Source organism: Bison bison, unplaced genomic scaffold (genome assembly GCF_000754665.1).
Source record: "Bison bison bison isolate TAMUID 2011002044 unplaced genomic scaffold, Bison_UMD1.0 scf7180017864508, whole genome shotgun sequence".
Lineage (NCBI taxonomy): Eukaryota > Metazoa > Chordata > Mammalia > Artiodactyla > Bovidae > Bison > Bison bison.
Window position 1 is genome coordinate 12,734,948 of NW_011495064.1, and position 25,503 is coordinate 12,760,450.

The 25,503-nt window shown below is 36.6% G+C and overlaps 1 protein-coding gene across 3 annotated transcripts in view; it reads left to right on the top strand.

Annotated features, from left to right (window-relative positions):
- The window catches only part of EXOC6B (exocyst complex component 6B), a 734,244-nt gene that overhangs the window by 377,067 nt on the left and 331,674 nt on the right, over window positions 1–25,503 (top strand). For all 3 annotated transcript variants that reach the window (XM_010829771.1, XM_010829772.1, XM_010829773.1), the window contains 3 exons: window positions 8,835–8,918; window positions 11,813–11,859; window positions 13,180–13,300. In XM_010829771.1, the coding sequence (XP_010828073.1) occupies window positions 8,835–8,918; window positions 11,813–11,859; window positions 13,180–13,300 (252 nt within the window). The remainder of the gene's footprint in view (window positions 1–8,834; window positions 8,919–11,812; window positions 11,860–13,179; window positions 13,301–25,503) is intronic.

Below are 25,503 nucleotides of genomic sequence, written 5' to 3' on the forward strand. Positions count from 1 at the left end.
GACTAGATGGACCTTTGTTGGCAAAGTAATGTCTCTCCTGAGAAATGCTGGACTGGAGAGAACATTAGTGCTGACCAAAAGCTCAGTAGAAGGTAGGGATGGAGGGAAGTGGGTATGGCTATAAAAAGGACACTTGTGACATCCTTGTAGTTCTGGAATTGTGCATCCTTGACTGATTGTATCACTGTCAGTGGCCCAGTTGTGATAGTGAACTGTAGTTTTCTAAGATGTTCACCTTTGGAAAACCTGCTTAACGGCACATGGAATCTCTCTCTATTAATTTTTTTATAATTGCATGTAAATCTACAGGCCTCTCATAATAAAAAAGTTTAATTAAAAATTAGTATTGAAGCAAAGTTTATTTAACTTTTAGTTTCCTTTTTTCTCTTAATCTATATTCTTATATTTTTAAGCAAACATCAGCTGAATATATTTATCTTTTTTTGTTTTTAGATATTCTGCTTGTTTTTCTGAATATCTGAAGTTCAGTGTGACAGATTTTTTTTTATTCTTATATTCTAAATTTGTCTGTTTCTGTACAGTTTCTGTTAACGGGGGGGAAAAGGCATAGATTTATTTATACAAAATTCCTCCAGTTGTCACTTAACTATATAAAGGGCTGTTTTGGGAGGTGGTTTGGCAAGTTTGATTTTGAAAGGCAGGGAGCAGCCATGTGTCTTTAATAAAACAGCCATTACATACATTTATATATCATAAAAATAATGTGTATAACTCGTTTAGTTTATAAACTTCTTAGACTGAGCCTCAGATTTTTTGCTTTTCCTGGTGTTGACTTCCTCTAATATACTTGAGAAGTCACTTGAAAGCTATATGCCTAGTTCTTCTTGTATAAAATCTTGTATTGCACCTTCTGTTAAGCCAGCAGTTTCTATTTACTTATTGTTAATAGTGAGAACTATTAATAATATCTCATTGCCTTTCATCTCCATGAAGTGATTGTGTATAACAACTGTGACGTGATGATATAATTTTTATTTACATTTTTAGATGGTACCTTTTTCTGTGTGCTCTTTAGTAGTTGTTCAAAGCCCTATTCATTTTGGCAACATGAAAAAAGATTAAGAGATTGGGAAATTTTAAAGTTTTAAATTTTGAAGCACTTCAGCAGTTGAAAAGATTGACAGTTGTGAGTTAGAAGAGGCTTCTAACCATCATAATCAAATCACCATACTGGATGTCTTAAACTTACACAGAGATGTAAGTCAATTATTTCTCAGTAAAACTGGAAAAAAAAAAAGGGAAAAAAAGAATTCTCTTGCTAATTTTCTACAAATTGATTAAATTGTATTATAGTATACAATTAGCACATTATTTGTGCATGTAATTGTACACAGTTATATACAGATTATTCAACTTATGTTTTTTATAACAAAATGGGACACTTAACCTTAAAAGTGAAATCCAAGTCTTTTCCTGATCAATTACCTTAATCATAGAGGAAGTCTGGGTTTCTGTTCTATCCAGGTAGGTAGGTTGTAATTTTAAGCAGTTTGGTTTGCTAAGCATGATTAAGACACTGTTCCCTTTGAGGTTTACCCTTTCGCTTCTAAGGTACAACTGTTTATCATCTTGGGTCAAAGGTTATAAAAAGTAGTCATCAATTAAAGCTTTATTGGTTGTAATTGGTAATGCTATGAAAGGAGGCAGCCAAACTGAATCTAATAATAAAAGACTCTTTGTTAAAATATTTAATAAATTAACACTCTCTCATGGAAGAGGGGAAGCTAATTACAAAGCCCAAGATTGTTAATCATAATGTTTACTTTCTTCAAAAGCACAGACCCAACTATCCATAATCATTAGACATTAGATTTCTTTCTTTTTTAAAATTCTGTAGACTTCTGTCATTCCCGGAGGGGATGTTCTTTTCTATGGCTCAGACTTGGGGTATGGGAGAAAGAGGAAATGCCAAGACAAACATAAGTTATAAGGGGCATCTTAAAAATAAACAGGATTCTGTTAGAACATCAGATTACCGTTGCTCTTCAAACAGGGTCAGAAGTTTATGTAGGTTTACTCTGTAGGCTAAGTGAGTAATAGCAAGAATCGGGGCATTTAGAAAGTAATGGTTTTTTGTTTTTTTCATGGTTAATTATTTACCAGAGCAATTATCCTTTCCACATCTATGTTGTGAACAGTGTGGTTCTTGAATTTTAGACATTTTTCAAAGCCATAATGTAGGTAAGTGGAGCAGTGACACAGTACTACCTTCACAACTCTTGAATGATCTTGCCATGAGAACTGTGAATGGGCTTTCACATCTGAGAATCAAACGATCAAATGAATGTTTCTAGATTTAAGAAATAGGGGACATCTTGGGTTTGTTCTTTACATATGTTTCTGTAGTCTGATCTTTAAGTCACTTCTAATGAAAGAAAATCCTGCTTTCGGCCTGCTGTTCAAATTAGCCATATGGTGAAGTGTAATATCCCGCTGAATGTCATTACGGTGCCCTGTGATATGTGCTCCCCTTTTCACATGGAAGCAAATTAAAATAGCCCTTTCAGGTGTTTTTTTTTTTTTTTTTTAAACACTCTGAATAAACCTGTCTTCACTTGGATGCTGGGACAGTTAAAAGGGTGTTCTCCAGCTGCAGTCAGGGCAATGAAATTATAGGCTTTGCTCAAGACCAAATGGAAATATTGCTTCCTGTAGGCAAAGCCGGAAGAACCCTGCATGTGATTCCCTTCTTCCATTTCTCTCTCTCGTTCTCTGCGTGCTTGTCCATAGTTGTTTCTCAGTCCAAGGGTTCACTGTGTTTTGTTGTGATGGATGGGAAGGATTCTGTCTACTTTCCAGTGAACCTCATATCAGTCTCTACCATGGAAGAGGCACTAGATGAAGAGCTGTTTAACCAAATCATGGCATAGTAAATATTTAATAAAGAAAATAGAAGGTCTATTCCTCTTTCTGTTGTGTAGACATATTGCCCCAATGAGGAAGTATTGTCCCAGCATAAGCTTTTTTTCCTATGCAACTGGACATGTTTCCACTAACATTTAGAGACCTGGGGATCAGTAATTGTATGAAATGTTCAGGGTGTTTCTGCATATAGGATACATTGTTACCTTTTATGAAGGAAAGAAATTCAGGAAAGGTCCTTCATCTGGCCTTCTCTTTTCCCACTAAGAGCAAGGATCACATGATCCTGACTTATTTGATTCCTGGTGTGACCTACTATAGCAACTATAATTTGACTTTGAGCTTTGTTAGCAATGAATTTTATCACTTTTATTTATATACAAAAACAAAAGGCCTTACTCATTTGCCCCCACTGAGTGGCAATACTGTGTGTGTTTTTTTTTTTAATGTTTATATTCAGACAAGTCTAGACATGTGGGAAATTCAAAATCATCACTTGTGTTTTTATTTTTAAACATTTATTCATAACTCATGTTTGTTCCGGCATTTGTATGGCAGTCTGTAGCATGTGTTTGAAGAAAGGCAGTTGGAACAGTGTTGTGCAGTAAAAGTGGATCATACTGGATTATGATGTTCTGGAAAAGCCAGTGAAAAGAATATGTATACTATGATATATGATCCTATTTATAAATGTGTTATATGCACATATGTGTGTAGGTAAAATATCTGTTTAGAATAGCTCCCTGGTACCTCAGACGGTAAAGAATCTGCCTGTAATGCGGAAGACCTGGGTTCAATCCCGGGGTCTGGGAGATCCCCTTGAGAAGGGAATGGCTACCCACTTCAGTGTTCTTGCCATGAGAATTCCATGGACAGAGGAGCCTGGTGGGCTGCAGTCCATGGGGTCGCAAAGAGTCAGACACAACTGAGCAACTAAGCACACACACACATGAAGTAGTAAGCAGTAGCTGTCTCTAGGAGATGGGGATTATGAATGAGGTTTTTAAAAATTAAAGGTTGATTTATAATATTATCAACATATTAGTTTCGTGTATATAACATAGTGATTAAACATTTTTATAGATTATAGTGCATTTAAAATTGCTGTAAAATATTGGTTATGTTCCCTGTGCTGTACAGTATATCCTCATAGCATGGTTATTTTATATGTGTGTAGTGGTTTGTACCACTTAATCCCCACACATGTCTTGTCCCTCTTTCCTTCCCTTTACCTATTGGTAACAATTTGTTCATTCTCAATATCTGCTAGTCTTCTTGTGTTTTGTAATATTCAATTGTTTATTTTTTTTATATTTCACATGTAAGTGATAACATGCAGTATTTATCTTCCTTTGTCTAGCTTACTTCACTAACCATAATACTCTTTAGGTCCATTCATGTTGTCGCAAATGGCAGAATTTCATTCTTTTTTATGACTGAGTAATATCCAATTGTATATATTTGCCATATCTTCTTTATCCACTCATCTGTTGATGGACATTTAGGTTGCTTCCATATGTTGGCAGTTGCAGATAGTGCTGCTGTGAACAATGGGATGCATATATCTTTTTGAATTATTGTTTTTGTTTTCTTCAGATCTGGATATATAAACATATAGGAACATGTATATCAGGCAACTCAAAATTTTTACCACTCTGTGTATGTCTGTGGATGACTATGAAAGTGCCATGGGTTTTGATTTTGAGACTACCCATAAATTTTAGCAGGCAGACAAATTTGCAAATTAGGAATCCATGAATAATAATTGACTGCATTTCCTCCTGATTCCTCTCTTATTAAATGACACCACCAGCCAAACTAGTTACCTAGGTTAGAAATCTCATGTCAGTTTTCTTTCCTTCATATCCTTTACCACATATATCCAATTGGCTTGTGCCTCTTTAAGTATATGTCAGAGTCTAATCCTTTTGTAGCTAATTTCCCCTTCCTTCATAGTGCTTACTACATTACAGCTTCCAGGTGTTTAAAACCAGAGTTGAAGTCCAAATATCTTATCATGATTCACAAAGTCCCCTGGCCTTGTCTCCTATCATACCTCTCCCTTACACGCTGAAGTTCCAATTGTGAAGAACTTCTTTCAGTTCATGGAGTGTGTGATATCTTTTTTCATTGAATCTCTCTGTCTCTACAAGGAACAGTTTTCCCCCCTTTCTGTTTACCTGGCTTATTCTTCTGAGTCATTCTTCAATTATGGGTATAAATGTTATTTTTTTCCTGAGAATCTTTCTCTAACATTTATCCCTCCCCCATTCATGTGCATGCATACACACACACACACGCACACACACACACTCAGTTATACATTCCACTCCAATCCATAGGATTTTATTGTTTATTTTAATATAATTGCTTATTTAATTTCTAGTCTTCCACTATGGACTATAAATTCACTGAGGAGATTCTTAGTGTCTTTCACATGGTAAGCACTTTATATACTTTGTAACTGATTTTTCTGTGCCATTGTATGTATTAATTAATTATCGTATAGTCTTCGGAGCACTGTCATTCTAAAGACATAAAATGAAAATGAAAACAACTTTTGCCTTGCCTTCCTGTTGTTTTGTATCTTTTTGTTTATACCTTTATTAGCTGTTCAGGTGACTTTTTTGGTTTGTGTTTTGCTTTTTTTCATTTGAGTGGTTAAAGGAGCTTGAGGCCGAAGTGGCAGAACTCTATAGAGCATTGTCTATTGACCTATTTGTGAATAGGCAGGCACTTCCTCAATTACTCAGCTGTATTGGGCAGACATCTATTTCTCAATTTCTTCCTATAAGCATTGAGTTGACAAAATTGGCAAAAGAAATAGAAAAATCAGAGGTGAATTTCTTGAACATTCACTAGGGAAAATCTAACTCAATTTTGTAAATGGAGAAGCCAGACCTATTAGATAAATTGGTCTTTTCTTATGTTTTAATTTTATTAAAAAACAAAATGTATATAGTTTAGAATTAAGTAGAAGTTCATGATTTGGTTTTTATATAGAATTTCATCTTGTTTATTTTCTATCATTTATGACAAATAATTAAATTAGTATGCTACTGCTAAGTCACTTTAGTCGTGTCCGCCTCTTTGCTATCTTATGGACTGTAGCCCTCCAGGCTCCTCTGCCCGTGGGGTTCTCCAGATAAGAATAGTGGAGTGGATTGCCATTTCCTCCTCCAGGGGATCTTCCTGACTTAGGGATTGAACCCGTGTCTCCTACAGCTCCTGCATTGAAGATGGATTCTTTACCACTAGGCCACCCGGGAAGTCTCGGTTAGTCCCGGTTAGTATGCTGTGTCCTAATTAACAAGGCTTTCCCTAAATTCTCAACTAAGTGTATCTTGGCTCAAAAGTATGTTGAAAGTGTAATGTCACACTCATATAATAAAGGGCCTTTTATGGCTGTTAACCTTAAAATGAAATGTCCTTCACTGTGTACAAAAGGTAATTGACCTTTAATAATACCACTATGCTGGAAAGTGGTGACAAGTAGGGAATAACTTTAACAAACCAACAGACAGTTTCCACTTCTTATTTCTTAAATATAATTATTTGCTACCTCACTAGCTTATGGACTAAGAAAGTCTTGAAATAGCTGTCTTAAGGTTTGTTTTCATTTTTTAGACAGAAAAATTCAGATGTATATAGTTGTCAAAACCTTACTGTGTTAAAATATTTGATTTTAAGCTACACCAAGAGTTGTCAAACCATGACTCTTCTGTTAAGTCCATCATATTGCCTGTTTTTGTATGACCTTGTGAACTTTTACATTTTCAAATGATGGGTGAAAAATAATTTTTTATCCCTCGAGGACTAATATTTTATGACAGGTGAAAATGGTTTAAAATTCTAATTTCAGTTTCTACAAATAAGGTTTTATTGGAACAGAGCCATACTCATTTATATATTGTTTATGACTGCTCTTATACAACAGCAGCAGTGTTGAGTAGTTGCATCAAAGACTGCATGGCTCAACAAAGACTATTTACTATTCTACTCATTACAGAAAGCATTTGCCAACCACTGAGCTACACTATCAAGTGTGCATGATTTAGTACCTTAAATAGCTTTTCTAGTTTAAGGATAACAAAGAAGTCATGTTGAATAAGATTCTTCAGACTTTTGGAAAGGTGAAAAAAACTGAAGGTAGATAGTACATGGAAAATCTTCCTTCTGTGCAGGGGACCTGTGTTCAATCCCGTTGGGAGGATCCCCTGGAGAAGGGAATGGCTACCCACTTCAGTATTCTTGCCTGGACAGAGGAGCCTGGCAGGCAATGGTCCATAGAGTCTCAAAGAGTCAGACATGACTGAAATGATCAACACTTTCACAGTAAACCTTATCTTCACATGGGTGGGGCTTTCACTTTCATCACTGATTTCATCTTGTGTTTTAAATAAGTATTTGCATAGTGGTTATTTTTTATCTAGACAGTATTCTAAAAGCTTTATAATGCTTCATAATCTTTATAACAAACATAGGAGGTTGGCATCTCTACAAATAAGTGAGCCATAGCATGTTTACTAGTGAAAGGTAAAGAGTTAAACAGTGGAAGTTAAATTAATGAAAGGGAAATTATATAGCTAGTCGTATGAGTTATACTGTAGGAGGAAATGGCAACCCACTCCGGTATTCTTGCTGGGATAATCCCATGACAGAGAAGCCTGGCGAGCTACAGTCCATGTGGTTGGAAAGAGTCAGACACAACTGACTGACGGAGCACATGAGTTACACAGTTAGTAAGGGCTAGGCCATGATTGGAATAAATTCATCTGGTTCTAAATTCAATACTGTTAACCGCTGTACAATGCTGTCTCTCCCTTTCTACTTTTGTTTATTTAGAAAAGTCTTGGGTTGTGAGTAGAGTTTAATAAAAGAGGAGCATCATGTTTTAAAAGTTTTGAGTTCATATCAGTTTCTAGGATTTTTATAATCAAGTACCACAACTCGGTGGCTTAAAATAAGAGAAATTTCTTCTGTCACTGTTTTGGAGAGTAGAAATCCAAAATCAGGATGTTAGGAGGCTGTCCTTCCTCTGAGATTCTGGGTAGAATCCTTGCCTCTCTGCAGCCTCTGTGGTGGCCAGGAGTCCTTGGTGTTGAGATGTATCAATCCCATCTCTGCTTGTGGCTCCAGGTTGAATTCTCCCTGTGCTGTCCTCATATAGCATTCTCCTCTTCTTATGAAGACACCAGTTATGCTAGATTAAGGATCACCCTGTTATAGTATGGCTACATCTTAATTTAACGAATTATACCTGTAAAGACTATTTCTAAATGGTCATGCTGTGAGGTCCAGGGAAGGACATTAATTTCGAGAGGACACTATTCAACCCCAGTTATAGAGCATATAAATCAGCTCTTGTTTTCTAGAGTACCTTTCAGTTTAAGCCCAAAAACCCTGAATGAAAAGTTACAGGGCTTTGTTTCTTCCTTTTTGGTGTTAATCCTGTGCTAGATAATACTCTGTCTGAGAAGACTGACATTATTCTCAATTTCTGCCTTTTTCTTGCCTTCTTTTGGCCTCTTGCTCATAATTTATTTGAGGCTAGATTTTATTCTGGAATTTTCTTCTGGGATGTTCTGTGATTTTTTTTTTTTAAGGATCATTTTCTCAACTGTTATTATAACCTACAAGAATGTTGGTTTGTTTTTTTCTTGTAAATTTGTGATAATTAGTTCAAAAACCAACTTTGGTGTTTTTGGAGGTTGAGTTCCGACAGTTTCCTCTGAATAATCTTGTGTCCATTTCTATTGGGATTTGTAAGTTAGGTTCAGTAAGTTCTAATAATTATTTTTGTTTTTTCAGTGGTTATTATTGTTAAAATGACAGATTGTGAGAAATGTGGGACTGCCTTAGCTTCTGACCTGGGAGCTTCTCTTTTCCCACGAAATACTAGAGTGGTTGGCCCAATTGTGTCAACCTATTTCCTTTCATTTGTTTTGCAGGGGGCCCGGGAAACATTTGAGAACTACTACCGAAAACAAAGGCGAAAACAGGCTCGTTTGGTGCTCCAGCCTCCGTCTAACATGGTAGGATAACCACTTTTATTTTTCTCCCTTTTTCATTTTTCTTCTATATCTTTTAATTATTTTCCACTTGTGATTCCCCCCAGCCCCAAATTGTCATTCAGGGACCACTTTTGGTGGCCATGACTTGCACTAAGAAAGTAGCAACTAACATTTCTTGATTGCTATGTTTCAGGCATTCTTCTAAGTACTAGATATGTATTGTCTCATTTTATCCTCACTGTAATCCTATAAAGGTAGGTTGTTGTTGAGTCACCCGGTCATGTCCGACTCTTTGCAACCCCATGGACTGTAGCACGCCAGGCTTCCCTGGGCTTCACTATCTCCTGAAGTTTGCTCAAACTCATGTCCATTGAGTTGGTGATGCCATCCTACCATCTCGTCCTCTATCAACCCCTTCACTTCCTACCCTCAATCTTTCCCAGCATCAGGGTCTTTTCCAGTGAGTGAGTGCTTTGTGTCAGGTGGCCAATGTATTGGAGCTTCAGCTTCAGCATCGTCCATCCAGTGACTATTCAGGATTGATTTCCTTTAGGATTGCCTGGTTTGATTGCTTTACTGTCCAAGGGTATCTCAAGAGCCTTCTCCAGCACCACAGTTCGAAGGCATCAATTGTTTCACGCTCAGCCTTCTTTATGGTCCACCACTCACATTGGTACATGACTATTGGAAGAACCACAGCTTTGAGTATATGGACTTTTGTTGGCAAAATGATGTCTCTGCTTTTGAATATGCTGTCTAGGTTTGTAATAGCTTTTTTTACAAGGAGCAAGTGTCTTTTAATTTTATGGCTGCAGTCCCCATCTGCAGTGATTTTGGAGCCCAAGAAAATATAGTCTGTCACTGTTTCCACTGTTTCCCCATCTATTTGCCATGAAGTGATGGGACTGGATGCCATGATCTTTGTTTTCTGAATGTTGAGTTTTAAGCCAGCTTTTTCACTCTTCTCTTTACCTTCATCAAGAGGCTCTTTAGTTCCTCTTCACTTTCTGGCATTAGGGTGGTGTCATCTGCACATCTGAGGTTATTGTTACTTCTCTCGACGATCTTGATTCCAGCTCGAGCTTCATCCAGCCCAGTGTTTCACATGATGTATTCTGCATATAAGTTAAATAAACAGGGTGACAATATACAGCCTTGATGTACTCCTTTCTCAATTTGGAACCAGCCCATTGTTCCGTGTCCAGTTCTAACTGTTGCTTCTTGACCTGCATACAGGTTTCTCAGGAGGCAGGTAAAGTGATCTGGTATTCCCATCTCTTGAAGAATTTTCTATCGTTTGTTCTGATCCACACAGTCAAAGATTTTAGCATAGCCAATGAAGCAGAAGTAGATGTGTTTCTGCAGTTAGCTTGATTTTTCTGTGATCCATCTGATGTTAGCAGTTTGATCTCTGGTTCCTCTGCCTTTTCTAAATCCTGCTTGGACATCTGAAAGTTCTTAGTTCATGTACTGTTGAAGCCTTGCTTGAAGGATTTTGAGCATTACCTTGCTACCATATAAAATAAATGTAATTGTGGGGCAGTTTGAACATTCTTTGACATTGCCCTTCTTTGGAATTCAAATGAAAACTGACATTTCCAGTCCTATGACTACTGCTGAGTTTTCTAAATTTGCTGATATACTGAGTGCAGCACTTTAACTGCGTCATCTTTTAGGATTTTAAAATAGCTCAGCTGAAATTCTATCACCTCCACTAGCTGTGTTCAAGACGCTTTCTTGGTTGCACTTGACTTCCCATTCCAGGATGTCTGGTTCTAGGTGAGTGATCACACCATCATGGTTATCTGGGTCATTAAGACCTTTTTTGTATAGTTTTTCTGTGTATTCTTGACACCTCTTCTTAATATCTTCTGTTTTTGTTAGGTCCATACCATTTCTGTCCTTTATTGTGCCCATCTTTGCATGAAATGTTCCTTTGGTAATTTTCTTGAAGAGATATCTAGTCTTTCCCATTCTATTGTTTTTCCCTGTTTCTTTGCATTGTTCACTTTAGAAGGATTTCTCATCTCTCCTTGATATTCTTTGGAACTCTGCATTCAGCTGGGTATGTATGTTTCTTCCTTTCTTCTTTTTACGTTTGCTTCTCTTCTTTTTTCAACTATTTGTAAGGCCTCTTCAGATGACCATTTTGCCTTTTTGCATTTCTTTTTCTTGGGGATGATTTTGATCACTGCCTCCTGTACAATGTTAGGAACCTCTGTCCTTGGTTCTTCAGGCATTCTGTCTGTCAGATCTAATCCCTTGAATCTATTTGTCACTTCCACTGTATAATCATAAGGGATTCGATTTAGGTCTTCCTTGAATGGCCTAGTGGTTTTCCCTACTTACTTCAATCTAAGTCTGAATTTTACAATAAGGAGTTCATGATCTGAGCCACAGTCAGTTCTCCATCTTGTTTTTGCTGACTGTATAGAGCTTTTCCACCTTCAGCTGCAGAGAATATAATCAGTCTGATTTTGGTACTGACCATCTGGTGACGTCCATGTGTAGAGTTGTCTCTTTTCTCTTCTGTTGTTGTAACAGGGTTTGCTATGATAAGTGTGTTCTCTTGGCAAAACTCTGTCGGTGTTTGCCCCACTTTATTTTGTACTCCAAGGCCAAACTTGCCTATTATTTCAGGTATCTCTTGATGTCCTACTTTTGCATTTCAATCCCCTATGATGAAAAGGACATCTTTTTTTGGACACCTTGTTAGTTCTAGAAGGTCTTGTAGGTCTTCATAGAACTGTTCAACTTCGGCTTTTTCAGCATTAGTGGTTGGGGCATAGATTCGTAGGTACTCTTATTGTATTTACTTTATAGTCTTGGGAATTGAACCTTAAGAAATGAATTAGCTGATTTGTGTCTTTATCAAAACAAAAACAATAACTTCTTTCTTCTTTGCTTTTTTGTAGCATGAAACTTTAGATGGCTACAGGAAGTATTTTAATCAAATTGTCGGGTGGGTATTTGTGTGTGTGTCTTAAATTTATACACTTTCAATAGTTTGGACACTTTTCCTGAGACTTGGAAAAGTATAGCAAGTGTTCTTTGGGAATTTATTTTTTTTCCTTTATTTAAATTCTTAAAACAAGATTTGGTTTTGAATATCTGATAATTTTAAAGGAACATCTATTTGTTTCAACATTATATTGTTGGAGAATACTTTTTACGGAGAAAGGAAGAATAATGTTGAATTATAACCTTATTATATGTGATATTTTGCTTTTCCATTATTGTTAAGAGAGAACCAAGCAATCAACAAACGTTGGCATTTTTTTTCTAAAAGAGCCAAATGGTAATGTGTTTTAGGTTCAACAGACCAAACAGTTTCTGTTGCAGCTATTCAGCTTTGTTGCAGTACAAAAACAGCTATAGACAATATGTACATGAGACACAATTGGTGTGTTCCAATAACACAGCATTTATAAAAATAAGCAGTGTGCCAAACTTATTCCATGGACTGTGTCGTTTGCCACCCTCATCTTGAGAATACATACTAGTTTGGAATTCCAGTTCCCCAATAAGCTTCCCAAATATAGGCAGCTTATTCTTATTGCAAAATAGTGATTTTGTAGTGAAAAAGGGAAGTAAGTTGAATTGTTCCATGAAATTTCTTTATTTTTCAAATTCAGATTGTTATACTGTAACTGGTAACTTTATTAAAGTGTTATCATGAGCAATTCTCTAAAGAATTGTTTTAATTAGTATGACTATTTAGGTAAGATAACTGAAGATAATTTCAGATGCATAAAACTTAGGACACCACAGCAGAATGTTAAAAAAATATGTGTGTATTTTTTTACCTTTGTGCTATATCTTTTCAACACTTTGATGAAAAAGTTTTGTATAAGGGGAATTGTTTTAATATTTTGTGTGTTGGATTCTTAAAATAATGGGTGTTTTAACTTTTGTTGTTTTTTGTAAAATGTTTTAATGGCCTGGTATTTTTACTGTAGTGAAACTAGTCTCCTTTATCTATAAACATTTTTTTCTTCCCTTTTAAATTCCAGGATAGCATGGTTAACATTTAATGCAAATGTAATTCCAGTTTACAAATGTAATTCCAGTTTATTGAAGTGATTAAAATGATATCATGATCAAAGGTATAATTCCAAGTCTAATAAATGTGATTTTGTTTGTTATACCAAGTAACTTTCTTTAAGAAAAACACTAGTATTGCCTTCAAATTTAATGGCAGCTCTTAATGTTTGTGACATGCTGAAAATAGTAATCAAACTATTTTCTGACAGCTGTGCTTTCTTTTTTTCCTCAATCTTAGCTTTTTTGTGGTTGAAGATCACATTTTACATACAACACAGGGCTTAGTAAATAGAGCCTACATTGATGAACTGTGGGAAATGGCACTTTCAAAAACCATCGCAGCACTCCGTACTCACTCGGTATGTAAGACACCCAAGAGAAATTTTTACTTCAAGCTAACTGTCTCTACAGTATTCAGTCTTCTACAGCTTTAAAATCATCCTATGAATACCATTTACTCATGAAAGATGTATGGAAGTAACCACTTCAAACTGCATGTTCTCTAATGCTAAGCCCCCTTTATGGATGTTCTTTGCATTAAGAAAACAACAGCTAACATTTACTGATTGTTCTCTATGTCTCAGGCATTGTTATTGTATTGTTACTGTGTAGTGCATATATATTTCATCTTCACTTCATCTTTCTGAGGCAGATACTGTTTTTATGTTTGTCATATAGACTGCAGAACAACCTCAGAGAGGTTAAGTAACTAGCCCAATATCACCCAATAAGTGGTAGAGCTTGGATTCGAACCTTGACAGTATGGCTGCAGACCCTGTGTTCTTAGCCACTTTGTGGCTTTGTAATGCCTATTAATACTGGTTTGGAGTTCACAGGTTTATTCTTACTCCATAACATTTCAATAAGTTGCCCGATTTTCAGTGTCCATGCTCTATTGATCTGTTTTATGATAGCATCAATTTTAAATGGTAATCTACTTTATTACAGGTGGGGAATTCTGGCTCTGAATTATTCATCTATTCATTCATTCAGTATTTCTTGAACAAGGATTACATGTTGATGATAGCAATACAAGAATGAATAAGACTAAGGACTTTGTTCTCAGAGAGCTGTATTATGACTGGGGAGATTCCCAATAAACTAATCAATATCAGACAGTGATAATGCAATGCAATTAAAAGAGAGTGATATATTAGGACAACAAGGTGTCTGATTTTGATAAGTTGGTATGACATGGCATTCTGAGATATAAATATCAAGGAGTCAGTAATTGTGCAAAAATCAATTAAAAGATCATACTATAGGTATAAGGAACAGTAGTGCAAGGACTTTGTGGCATTATTATGTATGAATGTGTTTCAGGAACAATAGTGAGAAGTTAATAATAAGAGATAATTTGGTATTTGAAAAATTTCAAGAAATGGTTCTAGTATGCATATTATTTTGTTAACCAGAAGCTTAAAAGTCATTCATAACCCTACAAGTCTCTATCTATTCATTATCAGGTGTTCCAGAGTAAATATCATGTCTAAAATCTAGAATTGAAGGGAGCGTAGCCACTTTAAGGGAAACTGAACAATGCTCCAAGTAGTTAGAACATAAGACATAGAACCCTAAGGAGGTATGGTAAGAAGTAAGAATAAAAAAAATAGGAAGATTTCACATTATATAGGGCCTGGTTGACCCTTTAAGCAGTGAGTTAAGTGGAATATGTGTGTTCGGGACAGGAGTAGAGTAAATTGGAGTGAGAAGATCAGATTTCTATTTTTAAAAGATTATTCTAGCTAAATAATGGATGAGGGATGAGAATGGATGTGGGGAGAAGAGTTATTGGTAGGCTGGTCTAGTATTCCAGACAAGAGATGATGATTGCTGGACAAAAGTGATGGTAGATATGGAAAGAAGTGAATGAGTTTGAGAGATATTTAGGAAGTAAGATTTATAATACTTTGTGATGGACTAAACATAAGAGATAAGGTTAAAGAAGTATCAGGGCCTAGTTTACGGTTTTCTTCCTTGGATGATAGTGTTGGTATTGATGGTTTGGAGTGGGAAAGTCATAAGTTACTTTTGGATACGATTACTTTAGATGCTTTTGTGCAATTAAAGTAGTAGGCTCTGTCGTTGTGGGTCAGTCGCTGTCATTTCTGACTCTTGTGACCCCATGGACTGCAGCACACCAGGCTTCCCCGTCCATCACCAACTCCCGGAGCTTGCTTAAACTCATGTCCATTAAGTCACTGAAGCCATCCAACCATCTCATCCTCTATCATCCCTTTCTCCTCCTGCCTTCAGTCTTTCCCAGCATCAGGGTCTTTTCTAATGAGTCAGCTCTTCACATCAGGTGGCCAAGGTATTGGAGCTTTAGCTTCAGGATCAGTCATTCCAATGAATATTCAGGATTGATTTCCTTTAGGATTGACTGGTTGGATCTCCTTGCAGTCCAAGGGACTTTCAAGAGTCTTCTCCAACACCACAGTTCAAAAGCATCAATTCTTTACCACTCAGGCTTCTTTATGGTCCAACTCTCACATCCATAGAAGACTACTGGAAAAACCTTAGCTTGGAGTAGACAGACCTTTGTTGGCAAAGTAATGTTTCTGCTTTTTAAAACACTATGTGGGTTTGTCATAGCTTTTCTTCCAAGGAGCAAGCGTCCTTTAATTTCATGGCTGCAGTCACTATCTGCAGTGATTTTGGAGCCCAAGAAAATACAAGTAAATTTTCTCAGCAAGAAAATACACTGTTTTCTTCATCATACAATCATATTTATTATCATTAAGAATAGGACACATTGCAAGTGTGCTGATTAAATTGTATATCTATGGAAAAAATTAATTTAATTTAATTTTCATCTGTGGATCCACTGTATATTCCTTTGAACTAAAGGGAAAATGACACAACTACTTTTAAAAAATAGTTCTGCATCAGTCTACAGAGGCATAAAGAAATTAGTCGTCTCTTAGGGCTGAAAGTGGGTATGAGGAATAATGAGGTGATAGTTTAAGGGGCACAGGGTTTCTCCTTGAGGTGATGAAAATGTTCTAAAGTTGATTATGATTATATTTGTACCTATCTGCAAAGATATTTTTAAAAATGTAAAAAAAACATTGAATTATATACTTTAAGTGGGTAAATTGCATGGTATTGAAATTGTATTTCAACATAACCATTAAAATATAACTTAGCATTACATTCATTTACCCACTGAACCATATTTATCCATTATGAGATAGTGTAGTTGATGCCCATATACCAGTTCCATTCTATGATAACTATTTACTGTATTATATTTTCAGCAAGAAAGACAGATAGACAACCCAAACATCAAAACAAATCTCAAAAGGAAACATTTTATCTGAGTGGTTATTTTTTTATAAGAATTCTATATTATTCCAACTTTCTGTCACTAATTAAAACTCTTCATATTTTCTAATCGAATTATCAATCTTTGTATAAATTAGAAACATTTTGAAAGGTATATTATTCTCAATGCTGATTTCAAGAAAAATCTTATACAATCCATTTCACATAGATTTCAAATTTAGCAGTACCTAATACATTTTCTCAGCAAGAAAATGCACTGTTTTCTTCATCATACAATCATATTTATTATCATTAAGAATATGACACATTGTAAGTGCGCTGATTAAAGTGTATATCTATGGAAAAATTTAATTTAATTTAATATTCATCTGTGGATCTACTGTATATTCTTTTGAACTGAAATAATATACAGTATTCTTGTTTTAAAATAATAATATGCTAATACAGAATTCATATAAGAAATGGCTTCATATTGGAAGATCTGTTAATATAATTGCTAGCCTGGCTGCTAGTAAAATGATAGGCCGATCATCTGATAATACTGGAAAAATACTTTTTTTATAATTTAAATTATGGAACAATGTAATCTATAGGCAAAAATCCTCATGTTTTATAGCTATTAAACATTAGACATCTTTTCTTATTATGTGATAGGCAGACAAGAGTGTGTACTGTGATAGTGGTTTGATACACACCCACAGCCATATTCACCCTCTCACACACCCATTTTTGAATCAGAGGGTATACTGAGAATATGTGTCATTCAGCTCCCCTAACCAAATTGACATTGAAATAAAATGTAAGAAAAACTAAAAGGAAAAACAGTTCAAAGTGTACCTCTATAGGCTAGAAAATTTGAAAAATTTCTCTGAACTTAGAAAATCAGATGGAATCAGAATAATGACTCAGCCTGAGGAAAGAAAATATTGGATTAAGTATGAAGTAGAGGGTTTTGTGGCAGCCCACTCCAGTACTCTTGCCTGGAAAATCCCATGGATGGAGGAGCCTGGTAGGCTGCAGTCTGTGGTGTAGCTAGGAGTTGGACATGACCGAGCGACTTCACTTTCACTTTTCACTTTCACGCATTGGAGAAGGAAATGGCAACCCACTCCAGTGTTCTCACCTGGAGAATCCCAGGGACGGGGAAGCCTGGTGGGCTGCCATCTCTGTGGTTGCACAGAGTTGGACACGACTGAAGCAGCTTAGCAGCAGCAGCAGCAGCAGCAGAAGGTTTTGTTAAAGCAGGAAATGTTCCAAATGGAATCTGCTGCTAAGTCACTTCAGTCATGTCCGACTCTGTGTGATCCCACAGACGGCAGCCACCAGGCTCCCCCGTCCCTGGGATTCTCCAGGCAAGAACACTGGAGTGGGTTGCCATTTCCTTCTCCAATGAATGAAAGTGAAAAGTGAAAGTGAAGTTGCTCAGTTGTGTCCGACTCTTAGTGACCCCATGGACTGCAGCCTACCAGGCTCCTCCATCCATGGGATTTTCCAGGCAAAGTACAATGGAATCTAGGAACACTCTAAATTCAGTAAACAAATGTCATGAGCAGGAATGAGCCTGGGAGAAATCTTGGTGGAAATAATTTAGAGATCTGCCTTATATGCAGAATATATCCTGCAAAATGCTGAGCTGGATGAATCACAAGCTGGAATCAAGACTGCTTGGAGAAGTATCAGGAATCTCATATATCCAGATGATACCACTCCAGTGATAGAAAGTGAAGAGGAACTAAAGAGCCTCCTGATGAAGTTGAAAGAAGAGAGTGAAAAAGCTGGCTTAAAATTCAACATTCAAAAAACTAAGATCAGGGCATCCGGTCCTATTACTTCATGGCAAATAGATGGGGAAATGAAGGAAACAGTGGCAGATTTCATTTTCTTGGGCTCCAAAATCACTGCAGATGGTGACTGTAGCCATGAAATTAAAAGGTGCTTGTTCCTTGGAAGAAAAGCTGTGACAAACCTAGCTGCTGCTGCTGCTATTAAGTCACTTCAGTTGTGTCCAACTATGTGCAACCCCATAGGCGGCAGCCCACCCAGCTCCCCTGTCCCTGGAATTCTCCAGGCAAGAACACTGGAGTGGGTTGCCATTTCCTTCTCCAATGCGTGAAAGTGAAGTTGCTCGGTTGTGTCTGACTCTTAGCGACCCCATGGACTGCAGCCTACCAGGCTCCTCCATCCATGGGATTTTCCAGGCGTGAGTACTGGAGTGGGGTGCCATTGCCTGCTCTGTGACAAACATGTATTAAAAAGCAGAGACATTACTTTGCTGACAAAGGTCCATATAGTCAGCGCTTTGGTTTTTCCGGTAGTCACATATGGATGTGAGAGTTGGACCATAAAGAAGGCTGAGCACCACAGAATTGTTGCTTCTGAAATGTGGCTCTGGAGATAACTCTTGAAAGTCCCTTGGACAGCAAGGAGATCAAACCAATCAATCCTAAAGGAAATCAACCCTGACTGTTCTTTGGAAGGACTGATGCTGAAGCACCAATGTTTGGGCCACCTGATGTGAAGAGCTGACTCATTTGAAAAGACCCTGATGCTGGGGAAGACTGACGGCAGAAGGAGAAGGGGGTGATAGAGGATGAGATGGTTGTATCCATCATCGCCTAAATGGACATGAGTTCGAGCTAACTTTGGGAGACAGTGAAGGACAGGGAAGCTTGAAGTGCTGCAGTCCATGGGCTCACAAAGAGTTGGACAAGACTGAGCGAGTGAACAACAACATTTACATGATATAGAAGACATTAATAATCAAAATGAATAGCTATTCTTTAGCAAAAACAAGTAATTCATGGACTAGGAGAAAAATTTATGAAATAACAATCATTTCTCATTTTAGGAATATAGGAGGCTAGATTATTCATAGCAACTGTTCAGCTTGAAACAACTAAAAGTACTGTAATATGTAATATGCATCATATAAGACATTAAGTCTCAGAGTGCTTAGTAAGGTTATTAAGGAATTTATCAGGCCAAATCCAGGGGAAATTGAGAGTCCAGAAGTTCAGAGTGATACGATGAAATACATAAGCTGCCTTTCCCTTGAGGTTGCTTGTTAGTCCAATTTGTACTCAGATTTTATAGTCTCTTGGGCCTACCTGAGATAAAGAGTCTAGTATGGTGCCCTCCCCACATTAAGCTGGAGAAACTATTCCTTTCAGGTTAAGAATGTATCTGAAGTAAGTGATCAGCAGTCACAGTTCTTCCCCCAAAGAGATCTTCAGGTTTGGGGAGTTTTATCTTAAATTGTTATCTATATAAATTCTTGGAGAACAGAAAAGGAAGATACTCACTAACTCATCTTATGAGTTGTATGAGGTGTGAATAATCTTGATAATGAAGCTAGAGAAGGATAGCATAATTCATAAGCTCATAAATATACAGGCTTATTCATAAATACAGTTGTATTTAGTAAAGATAGAAATATAAATAAAAAATAAACCTTTGAAAGGAAAAAGGAAAATTGTCATTTTTGCTGATGATATATTTTAGTATATTGAAAATCCAAAGAAATTTACAGAAAAAATTATTCCAATAAATGGAAGAGGTTAGCATATTCTATGTTGCAAAATTGTCTCTTTATATCCAGGAATAAAATTTGAAAAATTAAAAATTTTAAAAGATAAAAATTGATACAATAACATATATTAAAAGTAGTAGAAATATACCTAACATAATATGTCAAGACCTAAATGGAGAAAATTCAAAAATATTTTTGAGAGATGGAAAGGAATTAAAGAAGACCTAAATAAAACTGAGAGTAATAGCATGTTCAGTGATTGGAAGAGTTATTGTAGATATCTACTGTCTTAAAATTTATCTATAAATTTAATTCAATGCCAATTAAAATCTCCATAATCTTATTTTTGGAAAGATGAGTACCTTTGCAATTAGATTTATAATATTTTTAAGCCAATACAAAAGCAAAGAATAGCTAAGAGACTCCTTAAGACTGAAGGCAGGTGGTTTTTCTCTACCAAATATGAAGACTGAATTTAAAAATCTTACTAAATCAATACCAGACCCTCTGGTACTGTCATTGGATAGATAGAACAGAATATAGCCCTCAAAAAAATATTTGATATTTATCAAAGACTGTTGCTGGTCAGTGGGTAGAGAACAGACTTTTCAATGAATAGTACTAGAACAATTGATTATCAGTATGGGGGAATTGGAGAAGGAAATGGCAACCCACTCCAGTGTTCTTGCCTGGAGAATCCCAGGGACAGAGGAGCCTAGTGGGCTGCCATCTATGGGGTCACACAGAGTCAGACACAACTGAAGCGACTTAGCAGCAGCAGCAGCATGGGGGAAATAATTATACCAAAAAAAAGTTTCAGGTTGATAAAATACCAAAATGTGAAATGTAAGACCATAAATTCTCTACAAGATAGTGTAAGATAATATCTTTGTGGTTTAGGATATGGAAGAAATTCCTAACTAAAATACAAAAGAGACACTAACCATAAAGATTCATACATTAAGCTACATTAAAACTAAGAAAAAAACAAAAAAAAAATTAAAGATAGTAGATAAAATAAGATATATGATGAGAAATGATATCTTCAACAGAATATCAGCAAAGAACTAACATAAAATATATAAAAGTTTTCACTATACATCATCATAATAGAGACAAACATCTCAGTAGAAATAAGAAGCAAAAAATTTACAGTTATTTCATTAAGGAAGGAATTCACTTGGCTGAGAAACATGTGCTCAACTTCAGTGCATCGGTGAAAGGCAGATAAAAACAAAATGAAATAGCATGTAAAAATTAGTAATACAGATGTTGATAAAGATATGAATCATTCAGAACTCTTATATACTACTAAGGGAATAAGTTTAAATTGATAAAACCCTTTGAAAAAAATAGCGGTATCTTCTAATCAACCATCCACATTAACCACAAATTCTTTTACTAACTATATTCCCTTGAAAAACTTGCCCTAATGCACCATAGTACACATGCAAGAATATTCATTCCAGCATTGTTCAGTTTTAAAAATTAGAAATGACTTAAATGTCCATGGTTGGATGGCATCCGTGACTCAATGGACATGAGTTCAGGTGAGCTCTGGGAGATGGTGAAGGACAGGGAAACCTGGTGTGCTGCAGTCCACGTGGTTGCCAAGAGTCAGACACCACTGAGCATCTGGACAACAAAATGTCCATTGGTAATAAAATGAACAATCTGAGTTAAACTCATAGCATGAAATATTATACAGCATGAAAATGCCCACCCTGCAGGCATATACAGTAGCATAGATGAATTTCACAAGTACAATGTTGAATTATAAAAGCAGGTCAGAAAATTATACATACAGATTTTTATCCATTTACATAATGTTGAAAAAATATTGAGTAAGGCTGAATATTTAGATGGTTACAAAACAATGAAATTAAGAGAATGAACTGACAAGCCACAGATCAGGAGAAAATCTTTGCAAAACACATACCTGTTAAAGGCCTGGTACTGAAAATACATACAGAACTCTTAACACTCAGCAGTAAGAAAACAACCCAATTAAAAAATGGACAAAAGTTCACCACAGAAAATACTCAAAGATCAAGAAAGCATGTAAAAAATGCTTAACAACATATGTCATCAGTTCAGTTCAGTTCAATCCCTCAGTCGTGTCCGACTCTTTGTGACCCCGTGAACCACAGCACAACAGGCCTCCCTGTCCATCACCAACTCCTGGAGTTTACCCAAACTCATGTCCATCGAGTCGGTGATGCCATCCAACCATATCATTCTCTGTTGTCCCCTTCTCCTCCTGCCCTCAATCTTTCCCAGCATCAGGGTTTTTTCAAATGAGTCAGCTCTTTGCATCAGGTGGCCAAAGTATTGGAGTTTCAGAATCAACATCAGTCCTTCCAATGAACACCCAGGACTGATCTCCTTTAGGATGGACAGGTTGGACCTCCTTGCAGTCCAAGGGACTCTCAAGAGTCTTCTGCAACAACGCAGTTCAAAAGCATCAATTCTTCTGTGCTCAGCTTCCTTTTTAGTCCAACTCTCACATCCATACATGACTACTGGAAAAACCATAGCCTTGACTAGATGGACCTTTGTTGGCAAAGTAATGTCTTTGCTTTTTAATATGCTGTTTTGGTTGGTCGTAACTTTCCTTCTAAGGAGTATGCATCTTTTAATTTCATGGCTGCAGTCACCATCCACAATGATTTTGGAGCCCTCAAAAATACAGTCTGACACTGTTTCCACTGTTTCCCCATCTATTTGCCATGAAGTGATGGGACCTGATGCCATGATCTTTGTTTTCTGAATGTTGAGCTTTAAGCCAACTTTTTCACTCTCCTCTTTCACTTTAATCAAGAGGCTCTTTAGTTCTTCTTCACTTTCTGCCATAAGAATGGTGTAATCTGCATATCTGAGGTTATTGATATTGCTCCTAGCAATCTTGATTCCAGCTTGTGCTTCCTCCAGCCCAGCGTTTCTCATGATCTGCTCTGCATGTAAGTTAAATAAGCAGGGTGACAATATACAGCCTTGACGTACTTCTTTCCTGATTTGGAACCCATCTGTTGTTCCATGTCCAGTTCTAACTGTTGCTTCCTGATGTGCATACAGATTTCTCAGGAGGCAGGTCAGCTGGCCTGGTATTCCCATCTCCTTCAGAATTTTCCACAGTTTATTGTGATCCACACAGTCAAAGTCTTTGGCATAGTCAATAAAGCAGAAATAGATGTTTTTCTGGAACTCTCTTGCTTTTGCAATGATCAGCAAATGTTGGCAATTTGATATCTGGTTCCTCTGCCTTTTCTAAATTCAGCTTGAACATCTGGAAGTTCATGGTTCATGTATTGCTGAAGCCTGGCTTGGAGAATTTTGAGCATTACTTTACTGATGTGTGAGATGAATGCAATTGTGCAGTAGTTTGAGCATTCTTTGGCATTGCCTTTCTTTGGGATTGGAATGAAAACTGACCTTTTCCAGTCCTGTGGCCACTGCTGAGTTTTCCACATTTGCTGGCATATTGAGTGCAGCACTTTGACATCATCATCTTTTAGAATTTGAAATAGCTCAACTGGAATTCCATCACCTGTACTAGCTTTGTTCGTAGTGATGCTTTCTAAGGCCCACTTGACTAAGGATGGCTGGCTCTAGGTGAGTGATCACACCATCGTGATTATCTGGGTTGTGAAGATCTTTTTTGTGTAGTTCTTCTGTGTATTCTTGCCCCATCTTCTTAATATCTTCTGCTTCTGTTAGGTCCATACCATTTCTGTCCTTTATTGAGCCCATCTTTGCATGAAATGTTCCCTTGGTATCTCTAATTTTCTTGAAGAGATCTCTAGTTTTTCCCATTCTATTGTTTTCCTCTATTTCTTTGCACTGATCACTGAGGAAGGCTTTCTTATCTCTCCTTGCTGTTCTTTGGAACCCTGCATTCAAATGGGTATATCTTTCCTTCTCTCCTTTGCTCTTCGCTTTTCTTCTTTTCACAGGTATTTGTAAGGCCTGCTCAGACAGCCATTCTGCTTTTTTGCATTTCTTTTTCTTGGGAATGGTCTTGATCCCTGTCTCCTGTACAATGTCATGGACCTCTGTCCATAGTTCATCAGGCACTCTGTTACCAGATCTAGTCCTTTAAATGTATTTCTCACTTCCACTGTGTAATCATAAGGGATTTGATGTAGGTCATACCTGAATGGTCTAGTGGTTTTCCCCACTTTCAGTTTAAGTCTGAATTTGGCAATAAGGAGTTCATGATCTGAGCCACAGTCAACTCCTGGTCTTGTTTTCACTGACTGTATAGAGCTTCTCCATCTTTGACTGCAAAGAACATAATCAATCTGATTTCAGTGTTGGGTATATGGTGATATCCATGTGTAAAGTCTTCTCTTGTTTTGTTGGAAGAGGGTGTTTGCTACGACCAGTGCATTCTGTTGGCAAAACTCTATTGTCATATGTCATCAGGGAATTCCAAATTAAAACAGCAGTAAACTACCGCCACATGCCCAGTAGAATGACTATAATGCTGAAAACACCAAATTCTGGAGAGAATGTGGACAACAGGTACTCTCCTTGCTGGTGGGAATGGAAAATGGTACAGCCAGCTTAGAAGAGAATTTGGAAGTTTATACAAAATGCAACATAGATATAAGATGCAGCAAGTAGGTATACACTATAGGTATTTGCTAAATGTGTTGAAAATGTATGTTAACACAAAAATCTGCCCACCAGTGTTTATAACAGCTTATTCAAAATAACCAAAACCTGGAAGTAACCAAGATGTCCTTTAATAGGTGAATGGATGAACTCTAGTACATCCTTATAATTGAATATTACTCAATGGTAAACAAAAGAAGTAATCTGTCAACCCACAAAAAGACACGGAGGAAGCTAAGTGCATATTGCTAAGTGAAAGTACCCAAACTGAGAAGGCTACATATTCATAGGATTCCAACTATATGACATTCTTGACAAGGCAAAATTAAGGAGGCAATAAAAAGATAAGGGTTGCTAGGATTTGGGAGAGGGCTCGAGGGATAAATAAGTGGAAGACAGAATTTCTAGGGCAGGCAGTGAAACTATTCTGTATGATATTGTAATGGTGGAATACATCATTATGCTCATGTTAAAACCCATGATTATATAACACAGAGAGGAAACTCTAAATAAGCTGTAGAATTTAGTTAATAATAATAATAATGTGGATAATGTGTCAGTATTGGTTCACCAACTGTACCAAATGTCACCACACTAAGGGAAAATGTTATAATAAGGGAACCTGTGCATGAATGTCTGTATGAAGGGATATATGGCAACTCTGTACTTTCTGTTCAGTTTATCTGTAAATGCAAAACTGCTCTAAAAAATAAGATCTATTAAGCTAAAAAATACAAAGAAAAAAGAATGAAAGAAAGATATGTAATGATTATAATAAATGTCATGATAATGTTTTCCTGAGTGGAAAGGAAAGAAGTTGTTTCTGAGCTTCTGATATGCTGGTGCTGTTCAGTTATGTTTGCCTGGTAAAATTACATGTATAGGTTTTATTTATGTATACTATATTCACAGTTATACAAAATGTGAGAAGGAGGAAAAGGAAGGATGGCAGCCACAGAAGAATATAAATCAAAGATTAATGTTGTTTTCTTGAGATTTATGCCTACCAAAATAGAGAAATTTAATTCTAAGATTAAATAGATAAAACTGAATATCATTCTGTGATCAAGAAGACAAAGTCAAATACATAACCCCAATATAGAGCAGAGACACAAAGAGATGGAAAAT